This window comes from Nannobrachium achirus (assembly GCF_963921795.1).
Source record: "Nannobrachium achirus genome assembly, chromosome: 12".
In the NCBI taxonomy this organism is placed as follows: Eukaryota; Metazoa; Chordata; class Actinopteri; order Myctophiformes; family Myctophidae; genus Nannobrachium; species Nannobrachium achirus.
This window is the reverse complement of record NC_137832.1, coordinates 20398788-20416097: the sequence shown is the minus strand read 5'-3', so window position 1 is coordinate 20416097 and position 17310 is coordinate 20398788. Positions and strand designations below refer to the sequence as shown.

At 42.0% G+C, this 17310-nt stretch overlaps 1 protein-coding gene across 4 annotated transcripts; it reads right to left on the bottom strand.

The window, feature by feature from the left end:
- Window positions 1-121: 121 nt before the first annotated feature.
- kdm2ba (lysine (K)-specific demethylase 2Ba) lies at window positions 122-17042 on the bottom strand. Of its 4 annotated transcripts, none has more exons than XM_080739189.1 (11): window positions 16969-17042; window positions 14695-14885; window positions 10469-10693; window positions 9780-9923; window positions 8387-8473; window positions 7150-7437; window positions 5717-6528; window positions 5035-5198; window positions 4150-4311; window positions 3144-3362; window positions 122-2133 (listed from the first exon to the last, which is right to left on the bottom strand). In XM_080739189.1, exons 2-11 carry the CDS (start codon window positions 14746-14748, stop codon window positions 1952-1954), a joined length of 2337 nt encoding a protein of 778 aa, XP_080595315.1. In that variant the 5' UTR covers window positions 14749-14885; window positions 16969-17042; the 3' UTR covers window positions 122-1951. The 4 variants fall into 4 exon arrangements, with proteins under 4 accessions (XP_080595315.1, XP_080595317.1, XP_080595314.1 ...); XM_080739191.1 differs by lacking the exon at window positions 16969-17042 and having other exon boundaries at window positions 122-1859; window positions 2048-2133; window positions 14695-15651; XM_080739188.1 differs by lacking the exon at window positions 16969-17042 and having other exon boundaries at window positions 14695-15651.
- Window positions 17043-17310: the final 268 nt, after the last annotated feature.

Genomic DNA, 17310 nt, shown 5'->3' with positions numbered 1-17310 from the left:
GTATGAATGGCTGCTGCTGGCAAACTAACCCTAAACATCCAGTATAAGTTACGGTAATTCACAAATTACATCATTAATATTCAGAAACAGAACCATTTCTCATAAAATACTCAATGCGGTACAAAGGAAATAGATTTTTAATGACATAATACCAGCACTTGGTTTTTAGATTTACAAATATAAACAATGTTACCACATTTCACCTGAGGTGATATCAGGGCTATTACAGCACAACACGTGCCCCCAGGGGGCCAAAATATACACAAATAACATCTATTGTGGTATTATTTAAACAGAAGCAAACATATTTGCATTAGGTTCTTGGTGTTTGTTTAACCCATTTAGGCCTAGAATTATTGAATGCTTTAACCAGTGAAAAATAGCAGATATACAAGCTCTGTGCCGCACTGCGAGCTTGTAGATCTGCTATTTTTGAAAAAGTCGTAAAAATTTGTGCAAATCTTTGAATATATGTATTTTCAAAGTGAACGTCTGTAACTCAAATTTTGCTTCTGGGTGGTCCCTAGAACTAATATTATGTTGAATGGGGGTCCGTGGCCAAATAAATATAATTTTGGGGGTCCTTCACATGAAAAGGTTTGAGAACCACTGACATAGTAGTCTCTCAAGAACAGACTAACTGAGCTCCATTTAAGTGAAAAGGACCTTTTCTTTGACGATGGCTGGCCAGATTGCCGACATTGAAACATAGGTTTTTCAAAAAATCTTAGAAGGATTCAAAAGACACTTATAGAATCGAGTCAAAATTCTAATTTTCACGACTTTTCAAAAATAGCAGATCTACAAGCTCGCAGAGTGCCGCGCTATCTGCTATTTTTCAACAGTTAAAGCATAAAATAATGATACACATAATACAGTTAGCCAGATGGGGTGGGGTTTACCACATCAGGATAAAAAGTCAGGTAGCGAAGGCTGTCAGTCATAAAGTAAATGAACTTCAAATGTTATCCTGTAATTGTTCCAAGCTTCCTGGCAGTCATTGTTTTTGCCCTATGTGGCAAAACCCACCCATTTGGCACTGCAGTGAGCTAAAGCAAACCACCAACGTTAAGTATTAGCAAATATTTGATCCAGGTTTGTTTGATACGATACCTATGTCAAATATCCGTTACTAAAATAGCTTAATCGAATAAATACAAAAAATTAAACATCAATAAGTTAATGTCGGAGTTCTTAGAAAAAAGTTCTCAAACACAGCACTCATTTCACAAACAAAAAGGTGTAAAATAAAAAATAAAAAAATTCAATGAAAAAGGGTGTCATCGAGGAATATGAAAATCATATTTTACCATTTAATTTCGTTATAGTTTTTTGAAATAAAATTCTCATTTCTATTTAATGATATTTGTTCAGATATTTATTACATATATCCATCATCCATCTGCAACTGAGGTTACATTAAATTGGTTTTGGCACACAATTGACATTTGTACACAGCTGTATAAAAGGCAAATTGATAAATAGGATGATGCTCAACACTCGCTGTGATGTCCATCTGGAAAAAAATGCTTGACAAATTGTTGTTGAGGAAGTGTGAAAGGACGCCGTGTAAACCCATGAAATGATACTCGTACAAAAATATTTTCTTTTTCCAGAAACAAGATAAACCAACAAAGTTTAAGTCATTCTACAAGCACAGGTCTTTGTAAAAGTACAATCATAAACACAAATACACGCATGCTTTGTTGTCAAGTCTTCCTGGCAATGTTCAGAGAACGATCCCCTTTCAATTGACGAGTCAAGTTGCTGCGGATTGCAGCATCCAGAAAGACACGTGGTAGAGCAGTGACATTCCCTGTCTCTCCTTGTAACTCGCTTAGTGTGACATTGAGTCAGATCTATCACAGAGGAGTTAAAACAAAACAAAACAAAAAAAAGTCTTAATTTGTTCCATGTAGTGCAAAGGTCGTCTTTTCTTGCATGTCGGAGACTAGCTGACCTTTTGGAGCAATTTGTCTTCTTTCAATCCAAACTGCACACTCACTGACATCTCTGCAATGAACCTCTCACAGGCCATCCTGCTCACCTGTTTACAATAACGGAGGTCAATTTGACAGATGCTTCCACAGCGCTTGAAGAAGGTAAGGGAGTGGTCTGTGACCCTGTTACAAACTGAAGGGAAAGAGAGAGAAGGAAGAATCTAATATTAGCCTAGCACAACTTATGTTGGAAATTAGATGACTATAAAAGTTTTATATGCACTGATGGTGCACGGCTCCATAATGCTCATTAGCTGCATAACATTTCCTTACTTTCACTTTACAGCTCAATACACTACTAGAGCAATGATTTGCATTACTCACACTTTAGTCACTGCTGTATACCTCACATACGTGTACATGTCTAGTAGAAGTGCTTCTGATCATTTTCAAGGGGCTCCCAAATTGTATTAGGTATAAGCAGCAAGCAGTTCACAGCCAGCCTGGAATACACACTGATTGCTATGTTCAGCGAGTCAACTCAAGTCACTTCCTGACTTGCCAACGTAATTGGTGACGTTTGAAAATACAAGTTAACCTAGCAAGACCCGAACTAATTTCTACTTGCCAAAAAAAAAAAGAAAAAAATCAGATGGTGTTGTAGGAGTCCTAATGAGAGGAAAATGTAATGTTTTTAAAAGAAAAAATGTTTTTGTAAGGTTTTATAGCCATAAATCATTCTCTAATTTACATTTTGGGGATATTTTTCACAATAATAACATATGTACATGTTCTTCTAATGGTCACCAAAAAAATTATTACAGGCATTTTACTTTAAAAAAATTATTACAGGCATTTTAATGTCAGCCTCTGTGGGGGGTGTGAATGACAGCCTCTGTGGGGGTATTTATATGCAAATATCGTGGCCAATGGCATTGTAATACTAAACAATAGGATCCAATGGTGATGTTAATGTGAAAAAAGAACAGGAAAACAAATTCTTTTTTATTTTTTTGATAAAATAACAATGTTGCCAAAAAGCTACGCTGGGCCTTGCGGGGTTAAATAAGACCCTGGCTAGACTGTGTAGCTAAGTGAGAAAAAACACGAACGTATAGCAAATCAGTCTGGATTCTAGGCTAGTTCACAGCAGCCGTTGGCTGGTGAAAGAAAACAAAATGATCACGAGGCGAGGTCTCTCACCCGACAGGTTGATCTCTGTGAGGGAATCCCTGGTTGTGGTCCCTGCGGCTGTCAGGAGGTTGACGGACTGGTCGTTGATGTGGTTGCAGTAGCTCAGGTCCAGTTTGGACAGGGAGGGCATCTGTCGACAGATAAGCCGCAGGGACGTGTCCGTGATGTCCAGCCCGGCCAGACGAAGGTCTACCACGTTCCGAAGCTTGGAGCGGTTGTCCAATTGGCCTGATGTTGGACAGAGAGAGAATCATTCCCAACTTACCTATAGTTCTGATTGTAGCAAATCCTTATAGTGATACTTATTATTCTTCTATAATGTCATTTTCTTTTTGAAGGACAACTTTGTTTCATATTTTAGATAGTCATTAGAGAAAAGAAAAGATGAGTGTTAAAATGTTGTCATTTACTTCTTTCTATCATTTGAGTGATTTTAACGATTTTGATTTGTGGCTAAATATGTATTTTTAGACACAATAAGCCCATTCCCATTAAGATGCACCGCAATCTTTCATGGGCAGATGTGAGTGACTTATGGGGGCTGGTGTAAATAGTAACAAAGAAATTGCCAGGTTATTGTGTCTAAAAATACATTATTTAGTATGCCCCCAACCACTGAAATTAAAATACTAAAATCACTAAAACAATAGAAAGCAGTATATGAAAACATTTTAGCAGTCATTTTTCTTTTCTTTAAAAAAAACAAAGTTGTCCTTGAAGTTGAACATTTTAACAAAAGGTGTTTTTCATGATTATGTATGAAGTATGGTAGGTGGTGTATAAATGCTGCCTGAACTCATAAAAACAACCAGTTTGGACAACTAGGCATCTATTTTTGCTAAAATTAACATTTTAATCTGTCCATTTATTTAACCATTGAGTAAACACACCAAAAGTAAATCATGGTTAATTTAATTACATCCAGTAGGGGGTGCTCCAATAATATTCTCAATTGGTCCGATTACCAGATTCTGTTAACAGGGACAGTCAAACACAATAAAAACGAAGTGCTTACCAGGTCTGTTGTCTGTGGGTGGTGAGAGAAGGTCCCTCATCTGAGCATCTTTGAGTCCCTCCACCCACTGCACGTCCAAGGTGCGCAAGAGTGGGCAGCTGGAGGTGCAGAGGGCAGAGACAGCCACCCAGGAACAGCCCGAGAGCTTAAGGACACGCAGACCTGCGAGATAAAACAACACACAGGTATTACATGTGGGAATCGAACATCGAAAACAAAGATACAAGCTCTCCTGACTAGTCCATTATAATCCATGGGGGAGAATATCAGTTGTGTTACTGCCAAATATGTGTAGAGCCAATTTACATATTATTTATTGTGTTTAGAGTGGCATTTTTATTAATGCTCAATGCACACATCAACATGTTCAGAGTTTGCAATTTAAAATTTAGGCATTTACAGTAGGCGACTATTCCTACCGTAGGAGACGGGGTTACATAAATTAGAAGGCGCGGCTTGTGATTGGCTGGAGTGGAGGTCTGGAGCGCTCGGCTGTGCTCACTTGGACTGCGCGGGTGTGAATGTTAACCTCTATGCCTAAACCTAACCCAAAAAGCTATGCCTAACTCTAACCCTAACCTTAACCTCAGTAAAAACTATGCCCAACTCTAACCCTAACCCTAACCTTAACCTAACCTTAACCTCAGTAAAACTATGCCTAAACCTAACCCTAACCTCGGCGCGTGTGAACGGAAAAAGAAGCGCTCCTTCAAACACCGTCTCCTACGTTTGGAATAATAGCTTACAGTAGCAGACAATCCTATCCAGACAGAGTTAAAGTTCAAGGTCAGAGTAAGTGGCATGAACCCTAGTCAACCAACAACAGTGTTAAGTGGTGGAGGAATTAAGAGTAGCCAGTCATGCGCCTGGTTGTGGCTCACATACCTGGCAACCTGTTAATGAGCCAGCTTAGCTGTTTCTTGGAGATATTGGTCCAGCTGAGGTCCAGGGACACTGGCTGTCGACGGATGATGCCACTGAGCATGAGTGGAGTGACAGAAGTGCACCGGTTCAGATCTATCTCCACCCAAAGCCTCTTGTCACAGCACCTGCCAAAACAAATAGACAAAATCAGTATTTGCTCAAGTATTTGCTATGTATTTAAGTTTGGGATTAGTATGAGCCTCAATCTTGCATTTAGTATATAATGCCTTGTCACGGATATTTAATCGTGAACAACTATTGCTAACAGCAGAATAAACATTAAATAGGGGCGGCATAGCTCAGGGGTAGAGAAACCGTTATTAGAGCACGAAGGGTTCCCGAAGTGTTCCCAGTTCGAATCCGGGCTCCCCCTGAGTTAATGTCAAAGAGTCCTTGAGCAAGACGCTGAACCCCTAATTGCTCCCGGTGAGTAGGTTGGTGCCTTGCATGGTTTCCTCCGCCACCGGTGTATGAATGTGTGCGTAAATGGGTGAATGTAATGCACAATCTATGTAAAGCGCCTTGGATAAAAGCACTATATAAATGCACCATTTACCATTTACACCAGTATATCAGTATTTCTGCTTTTTCAAATATGTCATCATTACAAAAGTCAATGCAAACCCCTGTACCCTGCATTTACCATCTGTTCCAGGTCTTGCAGACTCTCATGCAGACACACATCTCCTTGTGTGCGAGATAGCCAAACACCTTCATCCACAGCTCCCGCTGTAAGACGTGGGTCTTGCCGTCTCTCAGGGGCAGTCTGTCAGGCGGCGGGCTGATTGGGGGCGGCCGGATGACGTGGCGCTCCATTTGGACACACTTGGGCGGCGAGCGTGGCGGCACGGGGCGAGTGGTCGGGGAGCTCCTGTTGAATCCCAGCGGAGTGATCTGACTGGGATAGAAGTGGCGGAGCTCCCATGGGGTTCCGTTCATCTCCTTGGTCCTGAGGTGGGGCCTCTGATCCCCCAGCTCGTTGCCGTTGCGGAACACGGACCTCTTGGGCTCCTCGTTCTCGCTCTCGGGCTCCCCCTTGAGGGGCTGCCGGTTTTCGTTGGCCAGGCAGGCCTCCGTGTTCTGGATCTCCTGGTTCAGTGCTTTGCTCAGTTCTTTGCTCAGTTCCTTGTTGGGTAGGCGCCGCTTGCGGCGAGCTTTGGGTCGAGGGCCTTTCTCCTGGGTCTCGCTGCCACCCTCACTGCTGGGGCCGGCCTGCGGAGAGCTGCAGAGAGACTGGTCGCTGTCCGCGACAGGCGTCTTAAGGGCGGGATTTAAGAATTCTGTCTTGAAGTCTCTGTCTTCTGTGTCTTCCTCAGCCTCACCCAGGCGCCCACTTCGTTCCAGGCCCCGCCGGAAGTCAACCTCCCGTTCGTCCTCGTCCTCCTCTTCGTCGTAGTCCTCTTCCGTCTTGATTTGATGCAGGAGTTTGGGAAAGAAAGAATCGTCTGACCTCTCCTGTAGCATAAAACAACCAAAAAAAACAACAAATTGAACGCTTATAAAACTCAATGCAAATGCAATTACTTGTTCATGCTGGATAGCCGCAAGCAGCTTACATGCTATTTGCATCTAAGTTGCAATACAAAAACAGAAAAGTCCAATCTGATTGTATTAGATATGACAATAAACTCCCCAATATTGCAACTGCATGGACATTGGACACCTTAGGTTATCCTCTTTATCTCTGTCAAGTCTTTGTTTCATAAAAATCAACCGTTGTCATGTTATGAGCAACTTTCTGTCAATAAATACTGTGCGGCGATTATTTTTCTATGTTTTCAAGTTTGTAAGCACTCGTTTTCAGTAACTGCAAGTTCTGCTGACTCCTGCATTTGTGCGATTTTGGAACAGTTGGGTGTACAAGCAGGATGTTGATTTTCACTTGACAGAAGGATGCTCATAACATGAGGAGGATAACCCAAGCTGTCCATACAGGTGCAGTCGGCATTAATACAATCAGATTTTTAGAGCAGTAAAATATGATGTGTAGCTCAACATGTCAAATCAGTTACAGAGCTATAGAAACAACAAAACCCATCAATAATAACTAGAGCAATAAAAGAACACAACACAGACCTTTTTCCTCACACTGAAATCATCCTCATCATCGTCGTCAAAGAGCTTTCGTTTCTTCCTCAGTTTATCCTCGGGTCTGGGTCTCGGCAGGCCGCTGGGGGACAGCAGCGGTGGCTGTCTGTGGAAGGTTTCTTCCGGTCTGTACCTGGGGGTCTCCTCTCTGTCGGGTCTCCTCTTGGCCGTAGATGGCATGTCACCCTCCTCCTTCACAGGCTTCTGCTCCCTCAGCAGGGAGCCAGGGAGGTTGGAGGCGTACTTGAACCCTGGACCTCTTTTTTGCTTACATACCAAAAGGGACAAAATAGGGGGAAGACAACTTTATACCTTTAGCCTATCACGACTCGATGAGCTACAATGGCAACCCTGGGTTTGATCGACTGAGATCTGTGTGCCCAAAACACTGCTATATAATACACAGTTTCCTGCCTTTGTGACTGACGGAGAGAGAAGATTCATATGATAGAAGTGACTAGAATGTAAACAGGAAGTGCCAACCACCTGACAAGCTTCGAGATGAAATACACAAATATAAATCTGAATGTACAAATTACATTAACATAATCTTAAGAGTTACAAATGTTGAGGGGTTTACTGTAAATCAGGGGTCTTCAACAGGGGGTCCGGGACACCTAGGGGGTCCTCAGAATTACTACAGGGGGGCCGCCAAATCTTTGTGATAGGATCATTCTTTTAAATTAACAACTTGAACCCTCGCATCCCTATTCTGGGGAGAACTTTAGACAAAAATAGCAGATCTACAAGCTCTCAACGCTGTTGAAAGCTTGTAGATCGGCTATTTTCGGCAAATAGGTTTGGTGTAGAGGTCAAAAATAGCAGACCAAATACAGAGTAAAAGGTCAAGTTAACTAAAAACATGAATCCAACATCAGACTGATGACAGTGCTGTCAAATTAGTCTATGAATCTATCTGTGAAATCAATGAAAATCTGCATCACGCATTTGTACAATATGTAGAGGGGGTCCCTGCTTCATCTCTCTCTCAGCTAAGGGGTCCTTGGCCTGAAAACGTTGAAGACCCCTGCTGTAAATTGTGAGGGTCAATTCATTTTAAATGTAGAGGTAGTTCCTGTTGTTTGCTAATTAGACCACCAAATGTGCTGCAGCACTATTTTCAGTGGGAAAATATCTTAATCTCAGACACACAAATTCAAGACTTTGAAGATATCACATAATGTAAATGCTGCCTTTCTTAAAACACATTTATATTGGTACTCACTTTTCCCGTTTTCCCAGCATGGTTACACTTTGGACATTCCCAACAGTTAGGAAGTTCATCGTTCACCACCCCCGAAGCATCGTTTACCTGAAACGGCAACGAAATGTGTGTGACTAATGTAAGAAACACTTGGACATAGGAGAACGACGTGTACTCTTGTTTTCTTTTACCAAAGAACACTACAAAAAGGGAAATGAAAGTAGCTGTTGTGTCAGTTAAACACATCCCCTCCCTCAGTAGGAACTCCCTGAACAGAATGTGCCAACTATAAAGCAACTTCTTATACAATGACAAGTGCACTGTAACAGGACACGTCAGTCAAAGCACACATCTTTTGAGTGATCTGTCCAGAACACTGAGCACAAATCCAATCCGAGCACAGACCAATGTTCCTCTCCAGAGGATAATCCAGGTTCTTTATGGCAAATTCGAGATTAGCATTTACATCTTTCAGAGATAGCAGATATCGGTGCCGCTCGCTTCAATGGCTTTCTGACAGAGGAGATTTTATAAGATTTTTAAGCAGTTACTTTTAAGCGACTGCTTAGGTTGCATGCATTCGAGTACAACAGTCAAGTTAAAGACGCACAGCTACTTTGGTGTCTGTTTTTCTCTCACACTCCCTCTAAAACCACAATGAGGTCTGATCAAATTTGACATCCTCTATAAGCTACTAACCACAGGGCTGAACACTGAAATCCTGCTGTAGGACTGCCGTTTTGTGTTTTTAACACAAAAACAGGATGTGATATAGATATTCAATACTGAAGCTGTTATGTGCTACATGACACTGTGGAAGTCTAAAAACTGGTTTGACCAAGCCTACCAAGACTAAACCAGTAACAACTTGCTACATTTTTGACAGAATTGTTACCAACAGGGTGTGTACTGCTTTACATTTTGCTTTGCATTTGGTTCATGAAATGCCATCGGACTTTACTCTATTACGACCTACTTAGTATCATGCGATTTCCTCTGGCCCGGGCATATCCTTTCCAGCAAATATGAGTCATGTTAAACGTGCCATTTAGTGGATGCTTTCATCCCAAATGTCACTCAGGACTATTATGGCGTTATGGTTTTATATGGGTAGCAAACCAACTCTGGCAGTATTGGTGCCATGCCATACACCAACCGAAGACTTATCCGGGACCAATGCTAGATGCGGGTAGAGAAATTAGTGGTTTCAGTGCAACATAAACAGGAAGTAAACACTTGATGCCTCATCAAATCGTATTGCACCACCACAGTCCAAACCACTGAGTCACGTAAATTAAGAAGAAGGTAAAATGGCCCTCCGAGCACATTCCCGTAGCACACATGAGTCAGCCACGTTGAGTCACCTGACTCAGGTGAAGCGCTGCTTGCTCCGCCCAGTTTGTCCTTTCCTTACCTTGAGGCAGTTGGGGTGGACGATCTCGTTGCAAATGGAGCACTCCATCAGCATGAAGTTAAACTTGTCCTCCTCTTCCTCTAGAGTTTCCTCCTTGCCTGCCTCTTTACACACCACACACACGGCTGTATGGGGCAGGACCGGCTGCAAAGAGCAAACGTATGATTTGTCAGGAAAAACTAAATATTGTACAATTATTGATATAATATTATTATCAGTTTCCAAATTCAGGTACTTCTTCCCAGTATGAGTTTTGTGATCTGCTCGTCTATAACAAGGGTCTTCAACAGGGGGTTCCTCAGAGTTACTACAGGGGGTCCTCCAAATCTTTGTGTGATAGGAACTAGTTTTTTTATATTAACGATTTGAACCCTAGCGTCCATATTCTGAGAAAATATCTGAAAACACAAATTGACATGACTCCAAAATACACTGACAATCGTGCTGGCAAATAATGAAACTATATGGAATCTATGAACGGGTTGTGGGGGTCCCTGCTTCATCTCTCTCTCAACTAAGGGGTCCTGGGCCTGAAAACGTTGAAGACCCCTGGTCTATAGTGTTCAACTCTATTCTGAATGTTTTCTACAACACAAGTAAATGTTGACAAAACATTATGTGCAATATAATAATATTAATAATGTAATATTATATTATTTAGTTTTAGTTTTTTTAAATTGCTGACTGACCGCAATGCACTGTCTCATGATGCAGGACTGCTTCATGCGGCCCGGCCCCCCAAACTTCTTCATGTCTTTGCAGAAGTGACATTCGCCACACTCCGTCCGCAGGCACGCCTCACACTTCCGGCAACGCGTCCTCCGGCGCCGGGCGCCAGACGAGCTCCGGTTGGACGGCAGCTTGACCGCTGCCGACACCCCCATCTTGGGCTTTGGCCGGTTGGCCGCCCGCTGCTGAAGAGAGGAAATCAGAGGAAAGACTTGGTGAAGTGCTGGTGATCAAAGAAACAGTCCCATAACCAGAGGGTTGCAGGTGTGCGATCCCTGCAACAGAAAATGTGTCCATCTGCCAATGAGCAGGACACATATCTGTTACACCTCCATGGGCACTCAGGGGTTAAAGCCAAAAAAGAAAATCCCAAGAATGAAATTTATTTTCAGACCATGTCCCAATATGTGTTTTTTGAAACATGGCGTGCGCAGCGCACATCAACATTTGGGGTGTTTTCCTGAAGTTCTGAACCGTCTTCACTAAATGTGTGTGTGCCAATCCATGCTTCATTTTATAGAAGTATCTTCTGAAGTTCTGTTGTATTCTATGCTAGTCTGGCCAATTCAAATACGCGTATCTTGAAATTATAACTGCTTTTTAGTTTGGAGATAACTTGACTAGCATTTTGATGTCATTTATGCCGCGGCCATCGCTACACCTTCCCCTTATTTCTTTTATAGCCCCTATGGAATCCTCAAGACTGAAATCAGTCCACCACCTGGGCACTGATCCTAGTTGAGGTTGTGCTCTCAGGTTGAATGTGTACACGTATGTATGCATACTTGTGTGAAATATACACAAACATAAATCAATAGTGATTGAACAATATGCAATATAGCAGTAGATGCAAGGATGTATTTAGACTAGAGTAGACATCACCCCTGAAGTAAACCTTTGCAGCGGTGCAAATGTCAAGTCTCTGTCAACGTCATACCAATCAACTTCTGTTCAATTGCAAACAGGGCCACATCGATGAGCTTTTCAAATTTATTCAAATTCTCTTGCCAGCTGCTATGCAAGAATAATAAATCCACAAATGTAAGACATTTCATAAACCATTAATCTGGTTCCTGCTGCAGAAAGGAAGGTTACCTTGGAAACACGCTTGCCTTGCTTGTGGCAACAATTTGAAGAGGGTAATGAAAAGAGATGGGGGGGAAATAGGTCTATAGACAGGGGGTCAAGTATGTGTGAGTATTTTATCATTTCATTGTTTGTAATTCTCTCTGACAAGATGGTACATTTAAAGTACACTGAAAAAATATGGTAAATTCAGTGTTAAAATCCTATCTTCCTATCTATGGTCTTCCATAATTATAAAATGCTATGACTGAATCTGCGTTAAGGGTTGTCCTTTGAGTGAAACCATGTTTAATATGAACACGTCCCATTGCAAAACAGGGAGTGAAGCTATTGAGATGGAAATGCACCACGACATTCCAGGATAATTTGTAGACATTTTTTCTGAATCATAGGACCTGTAAAGAAGTGAAGCTAGTGCAGAATCCGGTGACTTTCAACAGAGAAACCTCTCTAACTATCTTCAACAATGTGTCCTCATTTTATGCCTTCTTCTGACAATACTCGAAAGCCTAGCATTGGTCATAGAGTTTGTCGGCAGTATATTTTATTTGGACACAAAGCTACATTCTTTGCAAATGATGTCCTGAATCTTTGTTAGTTATATACTGTAAATCCAAAACAAAACAGGCTGCCCTATTTGCAGAACAAGACTGCTGCAGCGTGGACCTTCTTGAGCATTTCCCAAAATGAAGCTATATTTTAATCAAGCAATCAATCATGGAAATGTCCATCATAGTATAGCATGATGGATTAAATACAAAGGTACGTGGTTTATTCACAGCAGCCGATTCCTCTGTAACACTCTCTCACGGTCATTATGTAATATACCAGGACATTCCATGAGGAACGGATATGTGTAATAAGAATGAAATAACTCCTGAAAAGCCACAGAATTTGGGCACAAAGCTTAAAATCACTAGTGAGTAACAAAGAACAACATGTTCCTTCACGTCTAGCAGAACAACTCCTTCACAGAATTGCTTCATCAGGAGAACTTTTGGACAGAGAAAGACAGAGAGAGAGAGAGAGACACAGACACAGACAGACAGAGAGAGAGAGAGAGAGATGTTGATAACCTGTCCCTATACGTCTCAACTCTGGCCAACCTCAAGCTCATTATCTTAACCTTGGAAACCATTACAGAGGTTGTATTCAAAGTTAAAGCAGATGAGTTGGGGTGAAAATCTGATCAACTGTGGCATTCATAATATCAGGAAGACATAAGAGGAAGGAGTTACAGGACCTGTAACCTAACAACACAACAGACAACATCATGTTCAACTGTGTTTACGTCATCTCATTCCATTTGTCTGAAACTATTCGACAACTATTCTGAACATATTGGTCGGGGACCTTTCAACAGAGTATCGTGAGACAGACTTCAGTAGCAAAAGAGTGATAAAAGCTACTATGGCTTGATACAATAGACAGCTATAGATGCAAACAACATGCACCATCATGTAGCTCACACAACCATGTGACAATGACGTATCTTGAGATCATTCTATTGGAATTCAGCTCTAACATTAAAAGCCAAAAATGTTCACAACACTCACAGAAGTGAATGTTTATCTATGAAAGACTTCACTCACTGCCAACTTTTTCAACCACTTGGTAAATGCTATTAAGACATAAATATTCATGCACTCATTTGACAGAAGCCATGTATCTTCTCTTAATTATTTCTTAATGTTTCATTCTCCAAAGACTATGAGTTTCTGTTGCCGTTTTTAATGGACCCTTTGTTTAAAACACTGACATAATCTCATTACAACAGATTACGGAAACAAATAATTGCTGTTTACGAGACAGAACAATCCTGACCTCTTCGGTGCAGGTAGCCTATAAAAGCAAAGATCAGTTGACCAGCATTTACTGTAACTTGTTGAGTAATGTGTCAAGAATTCGCGATTGGTTTGCTGCCTAGGCCCCCTGAACAAAAATATGGCCCATATACGAGTACAGCCCTCTGACTCAGAACTCGGCGTGGATTTCAGTGGGAGGAAGTCACAAGGCTGCTTGACTCCAGTGGACCAAGTTGCCACACTGGCTGCACAAAAGAGAGGGAAATGTTTAACATCTCAATCACAGTGCAGAGAAGAGCTCGGAATGGGTACCCCCCACCCCCCCACCCCCCAATGACTGTGTGTAATGTTGGAGCATTGTACTTGTTCAAGCACAACAAGTAGTTTCCTCAACTGTTTCCTCAAGCACGGGGGCAAGTATCGGTCTACAAACTGTCAGAGAGAGCCAAGCTAATCATGCCTGCTTCACAAGTCTACACAAATCAAAAGATTTCTGAAAACCTGGCTGGTCAAGTGGGCATTGGGAGCCCTGTGGAGAGGCCTGTAAAAGTAGTCCAACAGGCAGGAGCGGTAAAGTGCTGTAAGAGCCTCCTCATTGTTCCCTCTCCCCCATCCCCCTCCTCAGTTCCTGCTCAACAACATCGCCTAAAGCCTTCTTAAAGGCACAGAGTAGGGAAGTTTGAGAAGTGAGAGAAAATGAAAATAGGTAAAAACAGCCTCTCAGAACACGTAGAGAGAGAGAGACTGTGTGTGTGTCTGTGTGTGTGTGAACTGTGAAGGGTACAGACAAATCAGAGCTTTTATGAGGAAGGAAGAAGTGTAATGTTTATATGTAGTGAAGTGGAGGCTGGCTGCGCGAGGTTTCTCAAGCTACACTATTCAGATAAACTGCATTGTCTGCCACATTTTAACACAATAAGAAATGGGTCTGTGCGAGGCTAACATAACAGATTATAGATATTGGATCCACCAATGTAGGGCAAGGGACGTGTAGAAATCAAGAAATTCCCTCTGGTTACAAACTTGGGCATTCCATTCAAACCAATATGATAGGTGACATGACACTAAAACAACCAGGAGAATAATAGTAATGGGCTTTTCTCAGACACACTGTGCCGTCACTGTTCCTTGCTACTAGAGTAGATAAGGACAGAGGCAAAGACAGAAGGTGATTAGGGAACAAAACAGCATTCTTCTCAAAAAAGATTAGTGATCCACAGCACACGCTTGACAAATACATAACAGCCGCCTGTCCGGAGAACAACGCGAAAGCAGAAAAATCAGCAGGCACTGACCTGTTCCGATTCTGAATCATAATCCTCTTCGTCTCCACTCAGTGACAAGGCCATGGTTACTCCTCTCTTCTCTCATCATTTGTCCACGGCACAGAAAACTGACATGGCTGAAGCCTCCAAGCTCCTTGCTGCTCTGCTCGTTTCCTCCTCTGTGGCTCTGGGCCGCCCCCCTCTCCCTTCTCCCCTCCCTTCTACACACACACAGACACACACACACACACACACACACACACACACACAACAGCAGCTGCACACAGACACACACAACAAGGCGTCAGGCAAACCTCATGAATATGCCTCTATGCGTCGCTGGGAAGGTCAGGCAAAGAAGGGGGCAGGCCAAGCCAATGGTGAGGCAGATGGCTTTCGGTTACAAGGTGGCCTACAAAGGGGGCGCCCAGAAGCAGAGAGGGGAGGGATCACTGATAACTATGGGTGGGACGGACAACAGAGCTGGGCTAGGCAGGCAACAAATAGAGTCAGGAATAGCTCAGCAATGTCCACACGTCACAGGAACCGTAAAATACATGTTTGTTTATATATTTTTTCTACAATTATTATTACTATTATTATTACTTTGTTAGTATTGTTCAGATAATCTCACCCGATGTGTGCTGTGAGTGATCCTGTGACAAAAATTAAGTCCATCAGTTTCTCTGGGTGTGATTGCTCTTTTTTTAATACCCGTTACCCACCATGCCTCTGGCTATCATGATGGTTACTCACAGGATGATGCTTTATGTTATGACATTCATGCCACCATTATGCAATAGTCATGCAGTTATACAATAAAATGCATATATCCTGGTATTATCATTACAGTTAATTACTTAACACATCCATGTACCATCACTTTTCAGTCCCTCTTGAACTCCCATGAGATTTTCTATGCATGGTTCAAATAGTTGTCCTGACATAACACACAGTTTGTCCCTCTTGAGTTATAAGCCATTATCTGAAGGGCCATGCCCACAACAAAACAACTATAACTAGTCAGATGAGGGAAGAGAGAAAGAGATCAATTTACGTACTAATAGACTAGACAATGAAACATAAATACACCATAGAATAAGCATTGTGTAAATGACGTGGACTGCCCCATGGTTCGACCTCTCAATAGTCCGACTTAGGTTTAGGGTTAGGGATAGGTTTAGGCATCGTTTTACGGAGGTTAGGAATAGTTTTACTGAGGTTAGGGTTAGGCATAGTTTTACTGAGGTTAGGGACCAGGGTTAAGGTTAGGTTTAGGTGGTCTAACCAAAGGGAGGTCGAACCAATGACATGTTACCGTAAATGACAGCATTAAGCATCTATCTGCTGCCCTATGCAATGCAACAGCCTGCAATTATTTAGAGGAAATTAGATAAGATAACCTGATGATAACCCAATATATGAACTGTGCAGGAGTAGCCTTGGATCAAGACAATCATTGATTGAGTCAGACTTTTGCTTTCGTATCATGGATACAAAAGCCAAATTCAGACTCCATAAAACTATATAATCTTCATCCAAGACTAGTGCAGGAGTATAGTTTCAGGACAGGTACACACACCTTTGAAATATGCAACTAGTTTCTTCTGACCGATAAAGACTCTCCCTGCTTCTGCAGCTGCCACTTGGATGGCTATTAGGAGCAATGAGACAGGTGTTGTATGTAAACCTTGCTGGTGGTATAGTGAACTTTAGAGGCATTAAGTAAGTCTTGTCACAACTCAACTGAATATGAACTGGTTTTCAATCAGCTTTCAAGTGATAGGCTCTGGGGATAACATTTTGTGTAGTCAGAATAGTAGCCTCTAAGAGTTTATAATAAAAAACATAATTCACAAAAAATACAGATGAATTCGGCGTCTTCAACTGCAATAGAGGCGAACGTATGTAATACTAATGTAATCATCATCACAACCTATTAGCTGATGGATGGCACCTGTGATAGAAGCTAACTAGCTAGTAAATAAACGTGTGTAGTACCATTGTGTAGACAGTAAACACGCATACCTTTCCATTAATGAATAATAGTAGGCCTATAGCCTATGTATTATAACGCTTTGTATTAACAGCTTGTGTTGAATTTCGGGGGGAACCATTTTGGCATGTTGATTTTTGAGCATGCTTATTGCTAATAAACCCATGTGACCCATGTTCCTCGCGAATGCGCACAGTATCACAATTTATTTGAGCTGCAGCTGTCCCTTGGAATTGAGGGGGGGGAGACTGTCCGAATATGAAATACCTAATTTGGTTAAAAACGTGGTCTGAACTCTGAATACTTACGCTCAAATTGGCGCAATGTGGCGGCGGACTGTTGTTGTTGAGAAGGTGACAGACGGATTACTTCATCGTGTGCGCTCTGCGAGGGGTTGCCAAAAAAAGCAAGCGACGCAGATAGCCTGAAATTAACTCACTTTGTGGATTATAGATCCGGTTTAGAGCGGATACGGGAAGGGTCTGTGTGTCTGCACACATGTGTGTTGTAAATGACCGGATACAGTAGGCGGGTTTTAAACCGGATCTGAGCATCGAGCAGTAAATAGACACCCGGCTTTCCACTGTTGCTCACAGTTCTGGCACTGCGGAAAGCCTGGTGACGCCAGGGCGCATTGCATTTTGGGAAAT